Below are 24,438 nucleotides of genomic sequence, written 5' to 3'. Positions count from 1 at the left end.
CTGGTCGTTTCTAACTGATGCCATATCAGTTTCTGATGTTTGTACAAGTCATCACTACTGTGGATCTTACCATTCATTTGCTTCAACATTTTCATGCAGTTTCTCCTTTGTGATTGCATCCATACCAGCAGTCTCCTGGTGATTTGATTTCTGTTGCCCCAAGTATTGATTGATATATCCTGCATTTACCACAGAAGAAACAGTGACTTTCCAAGCTGTTCATCTGAGCTGTAACAAGTCACTATCTTTGTCTATGTACAGGATGTAATCCAGCACAGCAATGACTTAAAACCTTTCACTAACTTTACCAAAAGAGGTGTGGGATTTTAATCTTTGCTTCATGTTTTTTATTTGTTGAGTCACTGTGCACGACTGTATGGCTTTTACTTTCCTCTGCAATTTTAACATATCCCATCGACTGCAGGTCTTTTCTACCTGACGTCATACTTTGTGTTTTATATTTGTAAAGCGTGGTGGGCCTGGATTTGGTTGGGGTGTTGCACTAGATCACCAGTTATTGTTATCATGTTTATCACCATTTTGCTCTAAATTTTCTAATTCCATAAATTCAATTCAATTCAATACAACTTTATTCATCCACAAGGGCAATTAGAGGTATGATGACACGCCAGCACACTAGAGGGAAGAATTATGTGAGAGAATAGATTCTGGCGACATACACACACACATGTGCACACACACCCACTCATATAGTAACACAATGTCTGTGTAAATGTCTGTCATTCTGGGTACATTCTGTTATTCATGAGTAAAGGAGTAAAATTAGACTTGTTACAAAATATTATATTCTACAATATTGTTAAGAAGCCAGGCTGTTTTAAATATTTTGAAACCCAGTAATCAATATGACTACTGATGTTACAGAATTCAACATGAAGTATATGCAAGAGAATGGATTGGTCAACCCTATCATCATCTATGAAAAGACAGGTCTAGGAATGAGGTCTGTACATTTTAATGTAGTGTGCACACTTGCTGTCAAGCCAGTATCTGTTGATAGTTTTCTCATGCAATCATAACCATATATATACTATATGCTGAGTTTTATTTGGTTTACCCAAAAACTCAATTAATTTGATTTTTTTTAATTTGAAGAATAACAGTTTTCTTAAAATGTGGGATGCCTAAACAACCCTGTAGATTTATGCATTTTACAAATATGTTGCTAACGGAGTTCAGAAAATATCCTTAGCAATGCTTGATTTAAGCAGTAAGTCATTTCTTTCAAAAGATTATTTGAATGGGTTTGTTATTATTTTTATTATTATTAGAATTTATTATTATTGTTACTGCTCTTGCAACCGATCCTGTAGTGCTTAAGTCAGCAGGCTGACTGCTGGATACAAGGAGACTAGGGCAATTTATAATAAGTGTAAAAAAAAATTGCTATCTTTATAGTGCTGATGCTATAGCAAAGCTGACGATGTAAACTATTTGGTGAAACACTGATTAGGGATTTGTAATTATGACTTTTATCAGTTGAGCTGACATCCACGCCTGTACTCCACACTCTGTTATAAGCACATGAGTTCTACTCACTGTGTATTACGAGTGGATGCTAGTCAATCCTTATTATAAGCATATGGACACTACTCATGCTGCATTACAAAAATAATTTTATATGCCTTATACAAATGCCCTCACCCCAGCTGATCTTTTTGCAGGGTTCCCAGTGAGAATTTCCAAGTTACAGATGTTAAGCAGTGTGTCGGTGAGTCTTCTAACAGCAAGGAGATGGAAGGAAATGAAATGTGTTGTTACTGAAATATCTTGTATATTGCAGCAGTTTTTCATCAAACTGCTGTGTACAGGGACAGCAGAATTTTTAGAAAATAATTGTAAATTAGGTTATGGTGCACTCTGTTAGGTTATGAGGAATGCAGAGTGTGATGTCCTTGCTTTGCTTACTTCTTGACTGGTATAAACATAGAAGAACAATATATCCTGCGTGGATCATCAATCTTTAGTTCACGTGAGTCAGCTTTATTGCTCAGTATTTGTCCGAAAAGCAAACGTGAGAGCGCTACATTGTACATGAAATCAGAGTAGATTGTCCATTTCTGTGCTTCGGGAATTTCAGAAACAAGATGGAACTATTCTATTTTATGCTTTTCCTTTAAAGTGAGAGTTATGGCTCTTCACATAACAATCATCGTTCATGTCTTCTGTGTTTATGATTTATTCTCATAATTTTAACTGCAAATTGCTTACTGTAAATGCTTCACTCATTTGATGCATCATGTGTATGCATGTTGGATATGCATGACAGTAGAGTCACACCACAAGACAGGTGTGTGCCATTTGCCATATAATATTAGTGCTGCAGTCTGATCCTACATACAAGTTTCCCATCTTGGCCTGTAAAAGGTCATTGAGGGTGGTTTGTAGGGCTGTGAGGCAGGGTGGGTTATTGATTTAACTTGTATTAAGTGTGGTATAGTTTCAGCTAAGTAGGAACGTGCTGGTTAATCTGTTCAGAGCTAAATGTGGAAGTAAGAACAGATAATAAAACAGAAGTCGGCAAAAGTGTATCATTACATATGGCATCATCAGAATGTTTGACCTTTCATTTGATTCAGGTAGCAGACGCATGCTCGATGTCATGGATGTCAACACCCAGAAGGGAATGGAGATGTCTATGAAAGAGTGGGTGCGCTACTACCAAAACCCTGAACGAGATCGCCTACTCAATGTTATCAGCCTGGAGTTCAGTCACACTCGTTTGGAGAACTATGTCGAGTCACCTACACTGGTCAGTTACAGCTTGACAGATGGGCACCATTTTGTTATTATTGGCTTATTTTGCTGCTTTTTTTATTAGATGATGTGGTCTGTGAAGGGCTATATCACATAATCACATACTGTTCTGTATAATGCATTTTTGGTAGAGTGAGATGTCATAATGTCTGCAATTTAAGAATTAAAAATAAAAATAATCAGCATAGTAAAGAGGTGCCTATGGTTTCTACCCTTTGCATTCTACTAGCTAGTGCATTTAGCACATTGATATAGCAGCTTTTGGAGATTATTGACAATGATTAGTTTCCTCAAATAAAAGTCAACAAACAAAATAAATTTAAACTGTAAGCAAATCAGAATTGAGAATACTTAAAGTATTGTCTTTCTGTGTTTTCTTTTTTTCTACAGGTGCGTCAGGTTGATTGGGTGGACCGGGTATGGCCACGCCATCTGAAAGAGTGCCAGACAGAAGCTACAAACATCATCGACAGGATGAAGTACCCTAAAGTACAAAAGTAAGTGTGACAGTGGACTGAATTTCACATCTGAACTTATTTGGAGAAAGAAAAATGTGTGACAGTCACTGTTCCTAAGTCATCTTTTGTTGATTTGCTTGCAATTCAGTACTGATACAGAAAGGTGTGCAGTAGTCACTATCACCTGCTGGCCTTGTCTGCGACCAAAGTTAACTTTAAATAATACTTTTTGTTGTCTAGGTATTGCTTGATGAGTGTAGCAGGATGCTACACAGACTTCCATATTGACTTTGGTGGCACGTCAGTTTGGTATCACATTCTGCATGGTGAAAAAGTGAGCTCTGGGTTTTTTCCTGACATATGCATTTGGGTCAGAGAATAGTGGGGAGTGGGGGTCATATTTATGAGTATCCATGTAAACAGAACTGTAGGTGTGGGAAAGTATGTGTTGGTATGTTGTAGATAAGAAGCACGTATGTGCCTAAGTAGGACTTTCACCTGTTTCATGCTGTGGTGATGTAGATTGTGGGTATAGCTGTAGGTAAATGTTGAGAACTGTAAAAGAGGTTGCTGGGGGTGGCGAAACATCATTAAAACCAGTATACTGCATAATATGCAACAATTATATACTGCATAGGAGGCACTTGCGATATAGGAATGGTTCATCTCTTGATGGAAATATCTGTGACAGGTGTTCTGGCTAATTCCTCCCACACCTGACAATGTGGAGCGTTATGTGCACTGGATTTTGTCTGCTAAGCAAGGTGACTATTTCCTGGCTGATGACATGGACCAGTGTCAGATGATCAGACTGTATGCAGGGAACACCTTCATCATTCCTTCAGGTGACTTTACATGGTTTGTTTCCTGCCACTTGCATGGCACAAAAGAGCACCAACAATTCCAACAATTTTTATCTTTCATGATTACAGAAAGATTGGGAGGGAGGGGACCCATGACAGTTCATACTTATCCCATCAGTATTGGCTGTGGCCAAAGAGCTGTGCACAGTTTCAATGCCGTCCCTAGTACCGACTTAAGTTCTTGTTTCTGATGGTAATGCAATCTCTAGGTCAGAATATGATTGATATCAGTAGTGCTGATTGTAGTTTAGATATTAGAAGTGCTGGCTGTAGTTTAGATATCAGTAGTACAGAATGCAATTTATGTCAGATTTAACAGTGATACATAAATAGATATTCTTTTCTTTGTAGCACAGTTTTACAAAGGACACTATTGCATAACTGAAATATGGCTTTGTGGTGTTTTTTCGCAGGATGGATTCATGCAGTATACACACCTGTGGACTCCCTTGTATTTGGAGGCAATTTTCTCCACAGTTTCAACATTTCCAGTCAACTGGTCGTAGCAGAGGTAGAGGACAGGACACATGTGAGTTTTTTTCTCAGAGTATTTCCGATTCAAAAACTGATTGTTATTAAAACCATGTCTCCATAGCTGTCAGCAGGATCATCACCAACCTATGCCTCAGCTGTCTTGTTCATTTTAAATTACATAGTAGCTGCTGATCTAGATTTTGATATCATGCTGTCGAGAGGATTTAGAGCTTTGATGGTGTGTTGTTTGGTTGATAATAATTGCATTACGCAGTTTATTTAAGACCTTGATATTTTAAATTTTGATTGTTTTGGTTGGGTTTTTTTTCACTATTTAGTAAATCCAATCAAAGTGACGATTATGTGTGAACACAAAAGGTTATGATAATTTAGATTGCATTTGCTGCTTGACAGGTACCACAAAAGTTTCGCTATCCCTTCTTCAACGAGATTCTATGGTATGTTCTTGATCGTTACCTGTGCTGTCTCACTGGGAAAACATACCTGCAAAAGCCAGACATAAAGGATGAGCCTGATGATCATCCTGACTCACCAATGATTGATGAGGATTCAAGACCACCCTCCCGGAATCCCGACTCACGACCTCCCTCTCGAAGTTTGGATGATGCAGTCCCCTTTGATACACGAGTGAAGGTGGATGGAGAAAAGCTGTCCAAGTCCATCACCATTGAGCTCACTCGCATCGATGATACAATGAAAACATCGGCCTTGGATGAAGAAAACATGAAACGGCTTTCTCGAAAATGTGCTTCAGAAACCTCCCTTCCAGAAAGCGTTCACCAGGAGCAAGGAGAAGCAGGTGTGGAGTCTGAGGAGAAAGAAAATACTTTCAAGATAGAGGAAGGTGCAGGGGAGACCAAAGTCAGACAAGCTGTGTATCTCACAAAGTTTGAAGTGGAAGGACTGAAAAAGCTCATCAAATGGGTGGATGGACTAAATAGCTGGCCAGCCAGCAAAAGGGGAGTCCCCAAGGACTTACTAGATCCAGAGGCATTGCTGCATGACATTAAGGTCAGCCTCTTGTCCACTTTCACTGTTTTACTGATTTCATAAATACAAATCTTTGTACACAACAAGATTGCCAAACTCATAGGACATCCAGGAGCCTCTGCTTTTAATGGTTAGGCGACACAGGATGATCTTTGACTATCTGACCCGGCATGACACTTTGCAGTGGCCAGAAAAAGAACTGGCTTATGAACACAAAAGACTGGACTAGTCATCCTGTACAGGACCTGCTCACTATTGCCCAAATTTAGGCAAGAGTGGCAGGCCCTGTCAGCTGCCGCATCTATCCATGTCATCCCCCAACAACAGGTGCCGGTCAGGGGACGACTGACTGACTGACTTATACATTTTATTTCATGTTCTGTTTTCAAGTATAAAAAGTCACTTCCAGCTCAGTGTATGGCCTCCTTTTTGTTTATGCATTGATTTTTGCTTTTAACTATATATAACTCTTTCTAAACAAAATGTAAAAAAAGGTTAAAACATATTTAGCTTTGTTTAATTAATTAGCAAAAGGAGATATTATAATAGATGTGAAGATGATATATTTTAAATAAATGACATTAACTACACAGTTGGCAGTGGAAGAACATGAGAATGATGAGCCTAAGCTGGCTTGCACTGGAGAACCTCTTCTTGGTTGGCCGGAATCACCATTAAAGGTCAGTGTGGGTTGGGGGAATCAAGAGTGGTGGTTGCTGGAGGACAGGTACCTGACACAGCATGCTTCTGCATTCTATTAACTGTCCAAACAATTCTGCTGGAAGCATTCACATTTACGTCAAGTATGCAGATTCTTTTTCTTTGTATACAAGTGTATAAAGTTGGGGGGGGGGAAGATACCCAGTATATTGATTGGGAGATTTTTTTTTTCTTCATTCCATAATGTGATCTGGCAAAGACTTCTGGCAATGTAGTTCATATTACAAAGTGCATCATATGTATTAATAAAGAGTTGATTCATGGTCACTTGATAATAACAACAGGCCTTGTGTGGGTTAATAAATGATTCTTTTTTTATGTTGGGGATGACAAAGTGCCTCAGATGAGTTAATAAATTATTCTTTTCTTCTTAGAAAATAAAACCTCGGGTTCGTGTGTATGGCTCTGGGCTGAAGGTCAAGGTGCCCAAAGGATCCAGTGGAGGAGCTTCTTCAATCAGACGCCGTCGAACTCGCTGTAAAAAGTGTGAGGCCTGCACGCGTACTGAGTGTGGAGAATGCACTTTCTGCAAGGACATGCGCAAGTTTGGTGGGCCTGGTCGCATGAAGCAGTCGTGCAAGAGTCGTCAGTGCATGGCAGTAAGCATGTTCTCTGTATTTTGTGCACGCCAAGGCATCCTAAGGCAGAAAGTATGGACTTACCAAGGTTAGGGAGATAAGAAATGTCACAGAACTAGGCTGAAATATTCCCAGCTATGAGGTATACTTACATGCTTAATTTCAAGCATTTCTGTCAAGTGTAATTCAACATATAAAAATAACTATGCCTGCTCCCCTACAGCAGAAGGTTTGATTTTTTTTTTTTAATTGTGTGAAACATACAGTAATTATAAGGGATAGATGCAAATAGAAAGTAGCAGAAGGCTCAATAAGCTGGTCTTATTGTTTATTTTGATCCTGTTATGCAGATCTTATTGAATCTTAGAAGAATCTGTATATAATCAAAAATAGCCAGATGAAAGCGTGGCATACATTGTGGCTTACCTGAAGACCGCTCTGTCTATAGGTTTTTTGACACAAGACATTTTGTGCCTTCTCATTTTAATTGCATAGATGTTCTACTGATTTTATCCATTTTTTATCTGCAGAGATATGTTTCTGTCTAGTTTATTAGTGTACTAGACAATCTTTGACCCAATATTTATCACCCTTTTGGTTGCCTGGGTTTGGAATAAGTTTTGTATTTGTTGAGTGTCTCATTTTATTCACTATATCAGTATATCATATGCTATATATGATATACTGTTACTATATCGGTCATGACCTGTGTAAAGAAGGGTGTAAGGAAGTTTATTTTGTATTTAAGCTCTGTATACATTAGACTTGCTTAGTTTATCTGTATTTGTTCATTACCTGTATACACATGATCTGGCTCAAAAGACTGGCTTATGTTATCTGCATCTGTAGCCAATCCTGCCTCATGCAGCTGTATGCATGGTGTGCGGACTTGCTCGACGCCCAGATTATGCCTCTATCCATAAAGAGGAGGAGGAGGAGGAGGATGACGACAACCCCACATCTTCGTTGATGGAGTGCGGCATCTGCTGGGAAATTGTACACCCACAGTGTCAGCGGGAAACATTTGAAAACACAGATGTAGATGGTGTCATTAATGAGGATTTGCCAAGTTCTTGGGAGTGCATCAAATGTTGCAATGCTGGCAAACAAGGCCAGCTGAAGGTGAGTTCTGCTCTCTAATGTTTGACATGGTATATATGTGTGTTTGTGTGCATGCATATACAGGATTGCTGTGGGTATTTAATAGCATTTGTGGTCTTGCCCTTGTCAAAGTAAACTTGAAGCAGCAGGGCTATACAGCATTGTCAGAGGGTTTCATATCATATAAACCTTGTTCCCAGTCTCCACTAAGGTGCATACTTAATATAGACAAAAGTAACAGATGTGCTAGGTAATGATGGTAACTGTTCATACATCTCTAGTGGCTGATTTGACTTTTATAACAGTTGAGGATGCAGATCTCCCATATGTCCCCATTTACTTTATAAGGTTGAACTGTGCTAAACTCAGATTAGCTTCCACTTCATATTTTAGATAAATTCAAACATGTCAGCATTTTTTAATAAGAAACATAAATAAACAGTTAAATTTTGTGAGAGAATTGTTACAGAAACAAAATTGGCATGCAGCACTACTCTCTGATAGTATTTTATTATTTCAAAAGAATCTGTACAGTCTCTCAACAGTTAATGTTGACAGTGAGTTATTTGCTTTTCATAATAGCCAAGACAGTGGAAAGGCTTTGGTCCCAGACCTGCAGCATTTGAACAAAGAACTCCAGTATTTGACCAGCGCCGCTTGTCAACTAACAGTGAGGACAGCACATCACCCATCCCTGAAACTATTCAGCAGTCTGGTTCTGCCCTTATAAAGCAGGAGAAAATAGAGACACCTGAGAGTCCAAAGAGTCCTGTTGAGGGCAAGAGGGTGACAGCCAAAGAGGGACTTTCTACCAAGAAAGGACCCCACAAGGTAGCTATTTGTAGGCAAACAAACAAACACGCTATAGCTATTAGTAGACAAACCAAGAAAACGCCACACTCAGTAGTAGCTTTTAGTAAGGGAACATCACACTTTAGCTGTTAAGAAGGAAGAAACAAGATAAGAGAACACTACCCTGTTATTAGTAAGTAAATAAAAACTGTAGCTATTAGTAAACACCATGCACTTAAGCTATTGGTAAGGAGAAAACAAAAAAACACCTGGGTTGAATGATGTATACCCTGCCGGTTCTGTCAATCAGCCACATTTCACTTATTCAGTGTTACTGTAGATTGAACAGTGGAACAATTCACCAATTTGGTTGATCCCAGAAGATGCTGAGCTTTTTGGCTAGCCACCACTGAAGCCTTGCATATTGACAGTAAGCTGTCAGCTGTGGTGCACAGAGCTTAGTTTTCGTATAGATATTTAATACAATGATTTTATTGGGGAGGATTAATAGTCACAGAAAATCCCTAAAATGTCTTCCTGAATTTTTCTAATCAGTTGATCAAGCAACAATTTGCCATATCTTGATTTTACATTCATTCAAATATTTCAAACAATAATTATACCTTAGAAAGAGGGGATCAGCTTGCCAGAAGGGCAGGTAGTCCTCATCTGACAGTGAAAATTATTGCCCAACCAAAGGCACACCTTGATGTGACATGAAAAGTCTTCCATCTTTATCGGGGGTGGGAATAAAGGTTTGAAGGGAAAAAGATGAAATGGCATTGATATGGGTAGGGGACCAGAATATCTTCAAAAGATCCCCAAGTCTGACTCTTTGAATAGGTACCTCATACAGAGAAAACTATGTGAACCCAAGATTAGAGCCCACAACTGTGTGATCCTCAGAGGGTTGGTGACACACACTTTACCACCAGGGTACAGACATAACTACATTAATAAATGCTTAGTAGAGTACAGACTTAACAACAGTCATACCAGCTTACTATGTACCAATTTTCTGTTGTGGGCAGAATCCGTGAAGAACACGTTTCTTTTTTGTTAAGCACTGCTTTTAGGCCCTTGGTCACCCAAGGTTTGTTGTTAGGATAAGCATAAACTGCTTTGATGGAACAGTGCAGTCTACACTTTTTTAATCCTAACTTTTACTCCTGTGTGTTAAATGTCTGTATGAGAATGTAAGCCTGCCCTTGTGAGCGAAGACAAATTTCTGTCCTGGGTCTCCTGGACAGACAATAAAGTCTGTTTTGATTTTGATTTTGATTTTTTTTTTATTTTGTACAGAGCTCACTACAGTAATATCAGCTTGGGAATGGACGCTTTTTGCTTCTGTTTATTGTAAAACTGTCTTTTATCTGTTTATTATAATAATCTCATATTAGTTTATTGTGACGCTCTCTTACTTGTGTCAGTGTCAAATGGCCTTAAGAAATTATGACAAATTATGACTCTGCATTTGATACACAATGCTAACTAGGTGAAACCCCAAGTGACTAAGAAAGAAAAGCTACTGCGAAAGGCACGCAAACTTGGTGTTGAAAAAAACAAGATTGTTCCCAAGATGGCACGAAAGCTGCTTGCTGCAACAAAACACAAGGTGAGTTCATACTGACTAGGAAAAACCAAATATAAAGTTTTTGAAGCAGTCTCAAGTTTATCAGTAGTGCTGTTGACTGTAGTATGATGTTGGCTCACATCTTTGTCAGCTGACTTCTGTAAGATGTTGGGTCATGCCCATTGTTTTTGACTGCTGTAAAAATCTGATTCATTTGACTTCTGTACGTTGTTAAAATGTTTTTTATTAAAATAATATTTAAGCCAAAAGGCTTTGATGTTTATTTTTGTAGACATCCACTTTCACCTCATGGATGTCCCAATCCTCACCGCCATCATCATCAGCATCATCCCCATCAAGCCATCAACGACAGGGGCGGCAGTCCAAGCGTGCATCTGACATGGAGGGAGGATCTGCAGTTGACAGCTCTGGTAGCAAACGTCCTAAGCGAGAGGTAGTGATTCCCCGCCGATATTTAGACTGACCATGTTGAGGCAGAAATACCTGTAGCAGGGTGTAGTCCCAAAAGCTGGTGACTGCCTGTCAATAGGAGTGGGTATAAGTCAGTACTTTCAATCAACATTCTTCTAAACATATTGCCAGTATCACTGGAAGTTTTATGTAGAGAACCTGTCGTATGAGTGTTATGTAGCATATAGTGCAACTGTTCAGTTAATGAAGTATTTGGCCTGTACCCACTCAACATATTGATGCTAAACTAAGAACTGACAAGCAGGTCCTGTTTCTGACAGGCGAGGGTGCTGCTCTGGCTGTGGATTCCTGACTATAGAATGCACTTTAACTGCTTTGGCAGCCTTATCACTTGAAATTTCCAGCACTGATATGCACAACAAATTAATCGTTTATTAACCACATTAAATATTTATTTCTTATGGTGCAGATCTTAAGAGCAACTCAAAATCACAAGCAGTTGTGATCACTAGCACAGTTTGTTTAAAAATTCAGAAGACAATCAGCATCTCCTGATTGTGTGTAATGTGTAGAGTTTCTTGGAAAAAAGAAATTTAAATGTAGTCCTGTTTAACGTGCTTTTAACCAAGTCTCATAGACGAAAAGAAAGCCCACAGTATTCACAGTAGTGCCATGACTTCAAAACCAACATACACCTAGTGGGGTTTTTTTCAGAGCAGCATAACAGATGTACCTAGTTATTTTAACTTTGGAGGCTTGTTATTAGTTTTTAGTGTCAGGCATTCTATAATGTACACATTAAGAACTTTTTTATTCTACTGTCTTATTATTTATTAAAGGGTGTTTTTTTTTTTTTTTTAATTTACTCCAGAATCTGTTAAACAGTATGATCTCAGAAAGAAGCTTAAAGACTACTCTCCCCTTTCCAGTGTAGTCAGAAATAGATTCCATTGTGAGAATTATTGGGTGAATAAGGGTGAGTGACTGGAGATTCTTTTTTAAGAAATATTTTCAAGGAAATTTTAAAATATTTGCCACAAGAACCAGGCAGCACCCAATGTACGTAAACATTCGCAATGTTTATTTCAAAATATAGGCAGCAGCATCACATACTCAATCCTTTCACAACTGTAGTGTTGCTTGTTCCAGTGTCAATATTATTGCTGCATAAAATGTCACATCAGGAAGCTTTCTGCTCATATTCACTGGTCAGCTTTCTCACATTCTTGCTATTGAAGTTTTCTACAAACATATCTGCATCATCAAAACAGGAAGTGTTTTAACTCTGAACATGCACTAGATTTCTAAGTGGGGGTTTTTTTCCTTTTTTCCTTTTTTCCTTTTTTTTTTTTGAAAGAACATCTAAGAACAGGCATATCTTTCCTTAAAAGATATCTGGTATCATCTCTTCAAGTAGATCCTAGACAAGTTCATTACACATTTATTGAGTTACACTTGCAAACACCACACCTGAAATGTGTACTTACATGTTTGTATATGTTTTGTATTGCAATGATCACAGATTGTCATAGACAGACTGTCCTTGTTGCTGTTGTAAAGAAACATAGTTGTCTGTAATGACTGTTCATTGGAGATGCCTTTTGGCACACTAAATGTTATAATCAGTATAAAGTGTTGATAATTAAGATGTATTTGTTAAGTGAGATTTGTGCAGGTGGATATCTTTATGTGAAATGTTGACAGTGTTGACAGTGTTAACAGTTTCTGTCTATGAAATGTTTTGTGTCCTTGTCAGATATTGGCATGTGGAATGTTTCTTTTGGTATCAACATTAAATATTGATCAATGGGCCCTTCGTTGCACTCTATGGCTGTTTTAAATCTACCTGCATGCTTGTGCTTTCATTATTGCTAGACTTGACTAGGCTTCCCTTGTTGCCGAAGTAGGAGTGCTGTGTGTCTGTGTGAGAGAGAGAGCTTGCATATGTGTTGTTCAACACTTCAAGCTTGTGATTTGCTTATAGTAGCTTTTGCAGAAATGAATCCAACACCATGAATGTGGCTGTCTGGTTCACACTATCCAGTCTTCCTAAGAAAGAAACCTCAAGGGTATACAGAAGATGTACAAAAATTGTGGAGTGAAGATGAATGTTATTATATGGCCAGTCAAAGACTTGTGAAATAAAAGTGAACATTGGTCTATGGCCAGCCAGAGACTCTGAAACAAAGGTGAACACATGGCGTTGTGTCACTTTGGATACAGTGGCCATAGTAGCCCCAGGAGTACAAAGACTTGTAGTTTTGTGTTCCTGGTGGATGGCAGCATTGCACCTTACTGAAGGCTTGTATGTGGATGATCTTTCATGTTTTTATGTCTCTTTACTTTTTTTCTTTTACTTGAAATTGTCACAAGTTGCAGAATATCAACAAAGGGTGGCCAAACAAGAATTAGGAGACAATCTGCATATCGGTACATCCCATTCTGGATACATCCTGCGTTTAGAGACATTATGCATGCAACACATAAGCCGCCAACTCTTCTGTATTCATATGTCCATCAAAGGATCATGGACTGTTCATCATATCGCAACAAGCGTGTGTTGGGAATGTACTATGACAGCATGAATCCTTGTGACAAGGTGCATCCTTTCATCACCAGTCTTTTTTTTTGGAGCCACAGTTAGTTTGCTAATTTTGTCACCCATTTTAGGTTTATAGATGACATTATAAAGCCATTTAGTTGTGTACTTGTGTGTTGGCATGTGTATGTGAGAGAGAGAGTGAGAGGAGGAGTCTGTTGTTGGTTTTTTTTAAGTAGATATGCCATTTTGATGTCATCTTATTTTCAGATGTTGTAGTATGATATGAAAGTATGATGTCACATGTTTTACTTTATTTTCATTTATTCACCCTACCTCATTAGCACTTTTTGGGATGATTTTAAGGTTATTTTTGTCTTTTATGCTCGTGGTTTTGTTTGCTTCTGTCACTTGTTCTGGCCTGGAATTTCTGAATGTTATATTTATGAACTTTGCCAAATCATGGTCATCTGCTTTTATGTATATTTTGGCCAGTTGCTGCAGATGTGTTACCTCACATTATATTTTCTTCCATAAAATGTTCTGCATATTTCTGTTCGTCTGGGCTACATCAAGGGAGTATGTTTCTGTGACAGTTCGGTAGTTTGATCCAGTCCTTGTTCTTGAGACACCTTTCATGGTTGCTAAGTAAGTACAATCCAAAAATCTGAGCAAATACTAAATTCTTAAATTCTAAGAAACAGACCTCTTAAACTTGCGGTTTGTCTGTATACCTGTCTTGTTATTTGTATGTCTGTAGTTTCTCAGGTATGCCTATATCTAGTGCTCAAACAACAGAAAAGTGAAAAAATACAATAGCTTTGCAGTTTGGTGGACATTGCATGAAGAGGTGACAGTCCAATCAAATACTGTCACACCAGTCTTCTGTCTCGCTGACAATAATCTGCTGTTGTCTAATCGCTCATTTGTCAGTGGCTTTTGTTGAGAAAGACACCACCACTAATATTGGCCAAACTAGAGAGAATAAATGTTTCTGTAAACCATTATTTAAAAAGTGCTTAAAGGTCACTTGGACCAAATTTGTGTCACAAAATATTTTTAATCTGTTTGTGGCATTTTATACCACCATCAATTTTTTTTTTATTCATTTATATACCCTTGATTATTCACTTGTCAGTTTGATTATTCACTTGTCAGTTTTCTTGGATAGGTACTAATCTTTAAACATGCGAACTCTGGAACTAAAGAGACAGTGGCTGCATTTTAAAATGATGATTTATCTTTTCATATCATTTGGTGTGAGTTAAACTAGGTTGTCCTTTGATGGATTTATGAGTTAAACTAGGTGTCTGTTTTTACTATGCAGCATTAGTCTTTTACAGAGAACTTGTACAGTTTATAGTTCACCTACTGTGTAAAAGGACTTTATTATGCATGCCAGCATCTTGATCATCCTAATCTTTGTCACATTTACATTGGCATCACCATATTATTGATGGCATATTAGATATTTTCACATTTTCACAAATCAGAAGTGATAGGTATTTATATAAAGATTGAGCCTGTGAACTTTATACCAGATATTGTTGGTAATTTTTTTTTTAATACCAGTAGTTTGTTTAGCACCATCACTCTGGCTTTATTTAAATGCTATTTTCTACTCCAAAAACTGACACCAACTTATTTTTTCTGTTTTCAAAAATTTTTTTTAATACTCTAAGTGAATACCTTGTAATTATTGTGCTGCTTGTAGGTTTAGTTTTTGCTAATCTTTGTTGTGCTTTCAACTGGTAGAAGATGTAAAAAATTGTGTATTTTAATTATCAAATTATTTTTGTAAGTTGATTGAGTTTCATTTGTTGCTTTTTGTTTGTAACTGAAAGATATTGGCTGATGTCACACAATGTGTACATTGTGAGTGTGAGAAAGCGTTTGTGCACACTCATGCACACAGCCACACAGCACATACCAGATATGAAGATGCACCATAACCAGCATCAGATCCTGGCCATATTCCCTTTACTGAGTGCCTTGGCATAGTTTTCCTGTGTCTATTTTATAAGCAGATGGCTAAAATTTGATGCTGATTATACTGTGTTTGTGTATATGTTTTTTCACATTGAATAATTTTGACACATGGATATTTTTTTACATTTTTGTTTTCTTTGAGTATTGAAACTTGCTTTCAGATATATCTTTGTCATACAGGCTGTAATTTGTAGTATTTTCCAAATCAGAGAAGAGTCTTTATGATTATAGTTTAATTGTTCAGTTGTAGATTTTTTTTTTTTTGCCTTTCATTCTAAAATTATAACTAATTTTTGTAAAATGGTTTCTTGTCACTGTTGCTAAGTAAGAGGAAGTGCATTAAATTTTCCCAGTGAGCAGAAGAGAAAAGATTATTCTTTTTTTCAACCTAAACTGTTAGTCACTGCTTACTTGCACATGTGACCTAGGACTGGGCTTTATATCATGATCAAGTAGTGTGCAGCAACAAGCACGCATTACAAGCACATTAGAAAGATTGTGTGTATTTAAAAACATACATTTTACTCACCTCAAATAATCATTGGCATAAAATTCACTTAGGGAGTCTCTAGAGTAAATATCTTACTAAAAAAAATGAGAGCTCTCAAGAAGTATATTGCATTTACAAGACATGAGTACTATTGTGTTTGTGCTGCTAAAAGGGACAAGAATGGAAAGGGAAAACAACATTCTTGTTTATCAGCTTTGCTCTTATATCCATTTTTCAACATGAATTTTGCTAATTTGCACCTGGTAACTAAGAAAACAATGTTAGTTTGAGGCCAATAGTGTGTCTGCTCATTTTATCCACAGCATATTTTTTATATTCTGCTAACATGATGGCTTAGACATGTGCAATCATTGTATATCTAGGAGAAAGGTTTTCATAGAATTTTTGTGAAATCCAGCAGGTTGTGGGATTTAAATGATTCCTCTTCCCACACCAGTCTGTGGAAATAAAATATTATGCTACTAAATTCTTGTACCTGGGTATTAGTATGGCTCAAGACCTACTTGCTTGCTGTACCTGGCTATAGCAGGTTCCACTGTTATGTACTTAAGTGCAAGTAACAGCAGCTACAGTTAAAGTGTACCAATAGAGAGCCAGTAGAACCTGTTCTCACTTCCTGGCTTCTGGCATACTTTTCTGGATTGTATCATAAAATAATCAGGACATTAAAACACAGTTCTCAAGGCATAAACAAAGTTGGCCTTTACTGAATGTATTTTGTTTTCCATGGTAGTTTAGGTGACCATTTGAGTTAAGAAGAAAACTTTCCTTTAATACATACCCTTGACTTGACTATGTCATCAAAAAAATAAATCTATTTCTGTAAGGCTGCTGTGTTTGTTATCTGTTATCAGACATTTTGAAGGAATTGTAGAATAATTTATATGTAGTACAAGGCACCAATACTTTTGCGCTCACAGCCTCTGCCAGTAATATTTAAGTGAGAGGATGATAATGCTGAGCAAAGAGGCAGCATACAAAAAGGGAAGCTATTAACAAAACTTTCAGTGGAACCTGCTACATGTGCTGGGTATTTCTTCAACTCTAAGAAAAATTCTGTCATGCTTTATTCACTTTCGCCATATTTGAGAGATTTGATTTTCTGTCTTCTTGAAGAGACTTTGCATTGATGCAGGATTATTTCCCATCTTGTGTCTGTGTTTTGTGTGGGCCTTGAGTCAAAATGAAAGACAGTCTGTACTATTTGGTTACTAGGCCTTCTTTCTTCAGGATATGTTATTAGCAGTGTCATGGCATACGCTCACTTGGATACTCAGCTATGCACCAAGTTCAAGATTTCAACAAAAACTCATAAAATATAACTAAAGAGGTTAGGAGAATAATAAAAACTATAATTTAAGTTACAACTTTTCAGAAATGAACTGTTTTACCTCATTCCCTCCTGACAAGGCATTCTCCCTGTTAAAAAATATATTAGGCATCTCCTATGGCTATCTCAGTTTTATTTTTGGATGCAGAGTTATTCCAAAAGCTTTTCGCTTCTTGTATGATAGCATGCTTTCTTCTGTTCTGTTTGGGTCTTGGCCTGTCTTTGAAGTTGTAAATCTCGTTACCTGATCTATAGTTTGCTGTGCATAAAAAATTGTTTGACTCTTTATATAACTTTTACAGTTTCTTGATCTGTGAAAAGTCAGTAAAATGCTAATATTCCTCTTGTGGTGGTAAATTGAGCAGTCTTTGTAAACTTAATGAGGTCATGAAATTTATTGGTGTTGGAAAGGGATAAAGATTTTTGCACCACTCACTTTTGAAATCAGGTTCTGCAGGGTGTGAAATGTCCTTGTCACTGGTAACAATCAGGATTTTGTAGCTTTCTGTGTCACTGTCACCATCATCATTTTATCAGCTGTGCTCGCCCACGATTTCTTTGTCATTTTTGACAGTTGTCATGAAAGTCAAATAGTTCAGATAGATCTGAATCACTGTCTTCTGCTTTAGAACTCCGTGCTTTGTTTGTGGCTATAATTGTTTCTATGATTTCTCATGCTTTCTTCATACCGAGTGACCTGTGTCACATTTTTTTGGGGGGAGAAGGAGGTTTGAAAATCTTTGCATTTCACTAATTGTCACCCTGTTTACTAGTTAAGGGAGGAAACTCAAATCGAAATATGTTCAAAGCTATGAGTGTTTCAACCCAACAGCACACATCATGGTTATGTGAAATGATTTCTTGTGAAATATATTGCATATTGATTTGATCACCATCTAAATGCAGGCTTTCTCTTTCTTAAATTCTAGCATTTTATAAAGTAGTATCACTTTTTCATCACTAAGAATACTTCTGATAAGTGTAGGTTTAGAAGCTCATTAATATACAGGCTTCAGCTGGCACAAGCTGCACATCTGATAAATGTGTAAGTTTAGAACCTCATTAAAAGAGGCTTTCGTTAGCATAAGTTACACATCCTTAGAAGCCATACCATGCTCAACATTTGTAGTTTCCTGCAGAGCCTGTCTTAAAAATATGATGCTAGAAAATCTCATGTTTGAACATTAAGATGACCATCTAAGAATGTTTAATTCTGTAGACATTTACTCTGCTGTTCAAAGAAGCAGTTTTTCCCAGCACTTGAACTGTAAATAGTTCTTCAGCAAAAACTATTCAAAATAACTGCAAGTAGGCTGTTGGTCAGCAGCAAACATTAAGACCATCTGAGAGAACTCTACAACAGTTGGTTGACATGAACGAGTGGTATGGCACAATAGCAGACATTAGCGTAATATAAGAAAGCCATTAGAACTCTACCAGGACAACAATTGCCTGATGCTTCACAGCAAACTGGAAATAGTGGTTGTACAAATGTTTGCTGACATTGCCTTTTCTTCCCCATCCTGACCTGCAGCAACAGATAGTTGACCGACTTCAGTTGCCGCCTGATAGTGTGATGACTGGGAGGTAAATGGTAGTGATCTGTTGATGACCACTGTGGGGATAGAGCTACTAAATATGGCACTAATGTGCTAAATAGTAATGTGGGGACAGAATAGTAATGATCTGCCGATGATCATTGTGGAGACAAAATTTTATATGAATTTATGATGGTTATGACTGTGTAGATGACATAGTGGTGATCTGCTCATGGTGATTGTGGGGACAGACTGATACCCTGTGTCAGTGATAGAACAAGATGGTAGTAGAGTAACTGTGGCAAACTCTGTGGCAATTGTGGTAGTGGCATGCTGATAATGATGAGGGCATAACAGGAAGGTGATTACTAACATGAGCACAGTGAATGTTATAGCTTGGTACAGCAACTTCATCTGCAAATATTTCAATAACTGCTTTGTTTTTGTAATAGAAATACCTTCTATGGTATAAAATAAAGTACAGTGTGAGCCAGTGTTGTAGCTATAGCCTCATCATCATCATAATCTTGAAAGCGATCACTTTGTTGTGTTGTCCTGTCCCTGAAGTTTTATTTGAAATCAAGGAATCTTTGACTTACTCTCTGCTGTAGAAACCCTCACACTCTGTGATGTTGCTGTCCCTGGCATTACGAAAGTCACAGTAGTGTGTGAACATCATTGCTGCCATTGTGTATATACATAGCCGTTGTGTGTCTATCATCAACAGATTCATAATTACTGCTGTGTTTATTGCAAATACAGCCACAGCCATTTGTGTGTGTGTGGCTTTTTTTTGTTGTTGTTGTTTTGTTTTGTTTTGTTTTGTTTTTTTTTGCTTTTTTTTTCTTCTTTTTTTTGTAAATAGAGCTTGAACAATCTGAGTAGATCATCACAGGGCTTGAGAAGAAGAGCAGTGTGTGCCATCACTAGACACCAACATTCCTTTATCTCCAGATGTAGTTCATAAAGGGTTAGCACATTGTATTCACAACTGTAATTCACAGATGGTTGACACATTATTCACAGCTGTAGTTGACAAAGCTTTAGTAACTGAGTGGAAGTCATAGTTATGAAATAGCAAAGACATCTACTGTATCCGTATTATACCAGTGGATGCTGAAAGGAATCTTAAAGATACTGCAGATATTTACAGTTCTTTAACAACACTTGATATGCAGCACCCAGACTTGCAGAAGATGACGCAGATTGTCACTGATGCTGTTTTTTATTCAGTCATTGAATTTGGCTGACATTCACATTTCTTTGGTCACCTGCTGATTTTCGCTGAATTTCCGCTCCCACTCTTTCCAGCTGCTTGAACTACAGGTGTGAATTGTATGAACTACAGATGTGAATTGTATAAAGTTACTATTAGAGTATTGTGAAAACATCCATACTGCTGTCTGAACTTATGAGATATTATTGATCGTTGCTGAAGTCTTCAAAGCTCAAACTTGCAAATATTGGTGGCTTGCTTTGACATCAGACAATTACATTAGTTCTTTTTTCCAATGAAAAAATGGTGTTTAATTGATACAAATTGTTTGGTAATTTCGCAGTGACAGAAATATCAGCAATGAGTGATAAGAAATGGTCATATGCATGAGAATTAAGACAGATGTAAGAGTCCTGTCCTCACCTCTCTGATCATATGCCTGGTTGCCTGGACTCTTCAGTTACATCATTTAGTGCATACCCCTTGCAATGCATACTCCTAATAAGTTTCGTAGAAGCATGCTTAACACTTGTGCTTGCTGGGATACAAACTTCCGTAGACCTGTGAATATAAAATATATGATTTTTTTATGTTCATTATGATTTGTTTTTCAGGGTGTGGACCGCAGTCAGGATGCAGGGGACACCACTAGTGGCAGGGCATCCAGAGACCACTCTCCATCCTTGAAAAAGCTTCGGTCACGACAAAAAGGCAATGAGGAATGGGAATCTGGCAGCACAATCAGCCCATCTCCTGGGCATTCACGTTGGGATGAAGCACGACTGACCGAAGATTCCAAAGCAGGCAGCTCACGGCATGCTGGTGCTGGTACTGGTGGGGCTGCTGGAGGAGCAGGAAGCAGCGGGGGAGGTGGTAGTGGTGGTATGTCTTCACAAGCTCGTGGGAGCAATGGCAGCAGTCGGGCAGGTACACCAGACAAAATGGGTCAGTTTGCTGGTAGTTTTACAGGATCAGGGAGCAAGTCTCGGGGCCAGGATTGCAACACGGAGTCCGCAACAGGCAAAGATCTCAGGGGAGTGAAAGAAATATTTGTAGTACGACCTGCTGCATTGTCTTCACCACCAGAACATGTGCTGTTGGCAACAGGTAAAGCACATCGCCTGGAACGACAGCACTGGATGAAGGTGTTTACGCACCTGGCACCATCTGATTTGTCTCACTGTCTGCAGGTGTGCAAAGCTTGGAATCGGTGGTGCATTCATCCCACACTGTGGCGGTCCATAGACTTGTCAAGAACACAAATCAAGCAACAGCATCTTTGTGGCATTGTGCTACGACAGTCCAGCAAGCTAAACCTCAGCAATGCTTCCATCTCCCGCAAACAGCTGGCCTGGCTCGTGGCTCGTCTGCCACAACTGAAGGAGCTCAACTTGTCTGGCCAGCCGTGGGCTGCAGTCAGCGCCCTTTGTTCTCCCTCCACACCCCTGCTACGCAAACTGGTTCTCAGCTGGACCACTGGTCTTCTGCAGCCTTGCTTTCAGGAACTAGTGGAGCCCCCTGTAGGTGTCAAACCAGGAATATCGCCCAATCTCAGTCGACTTCATCAGCTGCGCCACCTAGACTTAGGGGGAACAGAAATCAGCGATGCCTCTCTTGGGCTGATCTCGGATCACCTGGGGCTACTTGAAGTGCTGAACTTAACCTGTTGCATGCGCATTACAGACATGGGGCTAGAGGCTCTGGCCTGCAAGGGACGACCCCTTGTGCTTTCGCTCAAGGATGTGTGTTTGTGCCGCTGTCTTGGCTTAACTGACAAGTGCTTTCTTTCCCTGATGGCTCTGCAGAGATTGCACTCACTTGATGTAAGCAAGATCCCTCACCTCAGCCGTACAGCCTGCGGCCACTTCCTCCACCAGTACTCCTACAGGAAGTTGCAATATTCAGGCTCTGGAGTCTTTATGGCGGTGGAATGAAGGAGGTTATCTCCCTGCAAATCTGTGCATCCCCAGTGTTTGTGTCTATAAACACCATATACTCCGTTGAACAAAAGTTAGCTTACTATAGATTTGTTGCTGGAGGCTTGTGCCAGAAAAAAGCTGCAGTTATATAATTTCTTGAAATGATGGAAAGAACCCTGCAGACTGCAAGTTGTAAAAAATAAAAAACATGCTATCTCCCTTAGCTGTTCTCCACTACGCCCTTCAATCTCATGGTGATAGATCAACATGTAAGTCGTTAATTCTTTAATGGCAGAGACTTTCTACTGATCACTTGGTAATGCAAACTGTACATTTTAAGTACATTAAAGGTGAATATACTCTGTTAAATTTTAGAAACCAAGGAAATTGTCAAAATACAAATGTAATCATGTAGGGACAGAGATTGTCAGTATATGTAGTACATATTTCAGTTGCGCACTTTGGAACTTTTTATTTTCCCTTTCTTCACAAGAATTAGAGAGTTGTATGGCAGCAACTTTTATCTCCCCTTTCACCAGAACCAGTTGGCAGTGTCTCCCGCCTACCCACTTTGTCAGTTCCATACAAATGGACTTTGCACTGGCAGTCTCCTAGATGTGCTAGGTAACCAATCAAGTACTTAATATACAAATACAGTGTTGATTAGCTTTTGCTTTTCACCCTTAATGTTAACCACTTGAATTGAAACTACTTAGGAGGCGTCTTTACTCTTCTGAGTAATGTGTGAACTCCACCTGGAGGCCTAAACATTTATGTCACTGTCTGCACTTTCCACCTCACTTTTTTGAGTTCCTATCTTTCCTTCATCATGTAGACAGTTGGTTTGGTCTTGGCCACTATTTTTCATTCATCACATGTTTCGTATGTTTGGCCTTGTTCAATGGTTTTCCTTCATCATATGCCCAATTGGTTTCGGTGTTAGCCAACAGAGCTTGTTCATCACATAACCACTTTGTTTGGTGTTAATCAGCATATTTCATTTATTTGATAAGCTGGCAGTAAACTTATACTTCCCGTCTAAACATCTGAGTGATGCATGTTGGAGTGGGGAAGGAGAGAGCTGCAGATCCTTGCTTTCTAACAGGGAAGGTATTGCGGGACGGTCTGTAGGACTGCGTCACCAACATAAAATCAAGGATGCTACCACAAGCTTGGAACCAAACAGTCCAAAGCGGTTTTTCTATAAAAATTTTGTGCAGACAGTAGCACTGATGTCTTCCATCACTTCCAGTGACGTGGACGGCAGAGGTTGGGCTCTGTCCTGTAAGTTACAAGATGGAGTTGCCACAGAGCTGTCAAGTGTCAGGTGCCAGTTGTTTTTTTTTTTAATCTTATGCCAATGCCTATGTACGGACAAAGTACTTTTGTGTTTTTTTGGATTAGATCACAAGAACTTCATTTGCTGTAACATTTCCTTCAATACTACAGTGACTGTCCTGACATTCTTGCAGATAGTGTACATTTCCATATCTACATAACACTCTGCAGCGTTGCTCATTATCACCAATGACTAAGAATTGTTAATCATGATTAAAAGACAGTAATCACAATATCACCAGCCTTAATAAGCAAGAAGCAAAAAAAAGCATCAATACCATATTGATGATTGTTTTAATATTTCCTGTTATCGAAAAGTAAAGACAATATACTTGTTTGCATTGTGTGTGTGTGTGCACATGTGCTTGTGCAGACACCAGATTTTCTATATAATATACCAGTCACTTGCATTTCTAAAGATCCGTTGTCTGTTAGACTATAAATTGTTGTTTGCTTACTCTCCTATAGATGTTCTAATGCTTTGTACTTTGCCTTCATGTCAACACTGTGTTAATAAAAATCAGTTATGCACCTGTTTTGATGTTCACTCTTTTGTCACAATAGTCACAGTACATTATTTAGTAATTAAACATCATTGTTGGTCATGCTCTATGGTTCAGTCGTTTATTGATAAATGGGTAGGCCCTGATCTGTGTTTGAATCATATTAAGCAAAGTATTACATGAAGCTAAGAATAAAATTCATTCTAATTTTGTAATACCCTGCAAAGTGTTCCTGTCACTGTTGTCAGGTGGACCTGTTTTAATGTTTTTTTTTCCCATTGACATTACCTAGCCTTACAAACAAATCATTAACACCTGTTACTTCATAGGTAATGAGGACAATGTTTTCATTATTATCTTTCTCTCTCACACACAAACACTAATCCCATTTAGCAATGTTAAAAAGAAACTATATTGGTTTACTCTTCAATTCTCTATCCTCATTTTGCACAATATAAGGGTGCAGCCTCCAACAATGCCTGCAGTTTGCTTGCTACCATTTAAACTTCATTGTCTGTTAGTGCTTGAGTTGGTCATTGGTCTAAGGCCTGTGGCTTAACTCCCACCCAGTTCCCCTGCCCACAGTAAAAAGGAGTTTCTGATTTATCGGGGAAGGAGAGAGTTGGGCTCTGCCTTCACACTGCGCCACTTATTAAGTGCACTGCTTCTGTACTTAATATTGTGCTGTAGTTTAGGTGTGATCTGAGAAGTGTCATACAATGGAAGATGTGAGGTAAATCCAGGTGCCTGCATGTTGCCTGTTATTTATACTGGA

The 24,438-nt window shown here is 38.5% G+C and overlaps 1 protein-coding gene across 3 annotated transcripts in view; it reads left to right on the top strand.

The window, feature by feature from the left end:
• LOC112563134 (lysine-specific demethylase 2A-like) overlaps positions 1 to 23,695 on the top strand; it is a 37,480-nt gene extending 13,785 nt beyond the window's left edge. For all 3 annotated transcript variants that reach the window (XM_025236892.1, XM_025236893.1, XM_025236891.1), the window contains exons 3-17: positions 886 to 964; positions 1,686 to 1,732; positions 2,601 to 2,773; positions 3,169 to 3,275; positions 3,477 to 3,570; positions 3,928 to 4,081; positions 4,513 to 4,628; positions 4,988 to 5,605; positions 6,178 to 6,264; positions 6,679 to 6,903; positions 7,732 to 8,004; positions 8,566 to 8,814; positions 10,271 to 10,390; positions 10,641 to 10,802; positions 20,518 to 23,695. In XM_025236892.1, coding sequence (XP_025092677.1) covers positions 886 to 964; positions 1,686 to 1,732; positions 2,601 to 2,773; positions 3,169 to 3,275; positions 3,477 to 3,570; positions 3,928 to 4,081; positions 4,513 to 4,628; positions 4,988 to 5,605; positions 6,178 to 6,264; positions 6,679 to 6,903; positions 7,732 to 8,004; positions 8,566 to 8,814; positions 10,271 to 10,390; positions 10,641 to 10,802; positions 20,518 to 21,837 — 3,824 coding nt within the window. In that variant the 3' untranslated portion in view covers positions 21,838 to 23,695. The remainder of the gene's footprint in view (positions 1 to 885; positions 965 to 1,685; positions 1,733 to 2,600; positions 2,774 to 3,168; positions 3,276 to 3,476; positions 3,571 to 3,927; positions 4,082 to 4,512; positions 4,629 to 4,987; positions 5,606 to 6,177; positions 6,265 to 6,678; positions 6,904 to 7,731; positions 8,005 to 8,565; positions 8,815 to 10,270; positions 10,391 to 10,640; positions 10,803 to 20,517) is intronic.
• Positions 23,696 to 24,438: the final 743 nt, after the last annotated feature.

Source organism: Pomacea canaliculata, linkage group LG4 (assembly GCF_003073045.1).
Source record: "Pomacea canaliculata isolate SZHN2017 linkage group LG4, ASM307304v1, whole genome shotgun sequence".
Lineage (NCBI taxonomy): Eukaryota > Metazoa > Mollusca > Gastropoda > Architaenioglossa > Ampullariidae > Pomacea > Pomacea canaliculata.
Note: the sequence above shows the minus strand (reverse complement) of the source record. Positions and strands in the feature narration are given on the sequence as shown.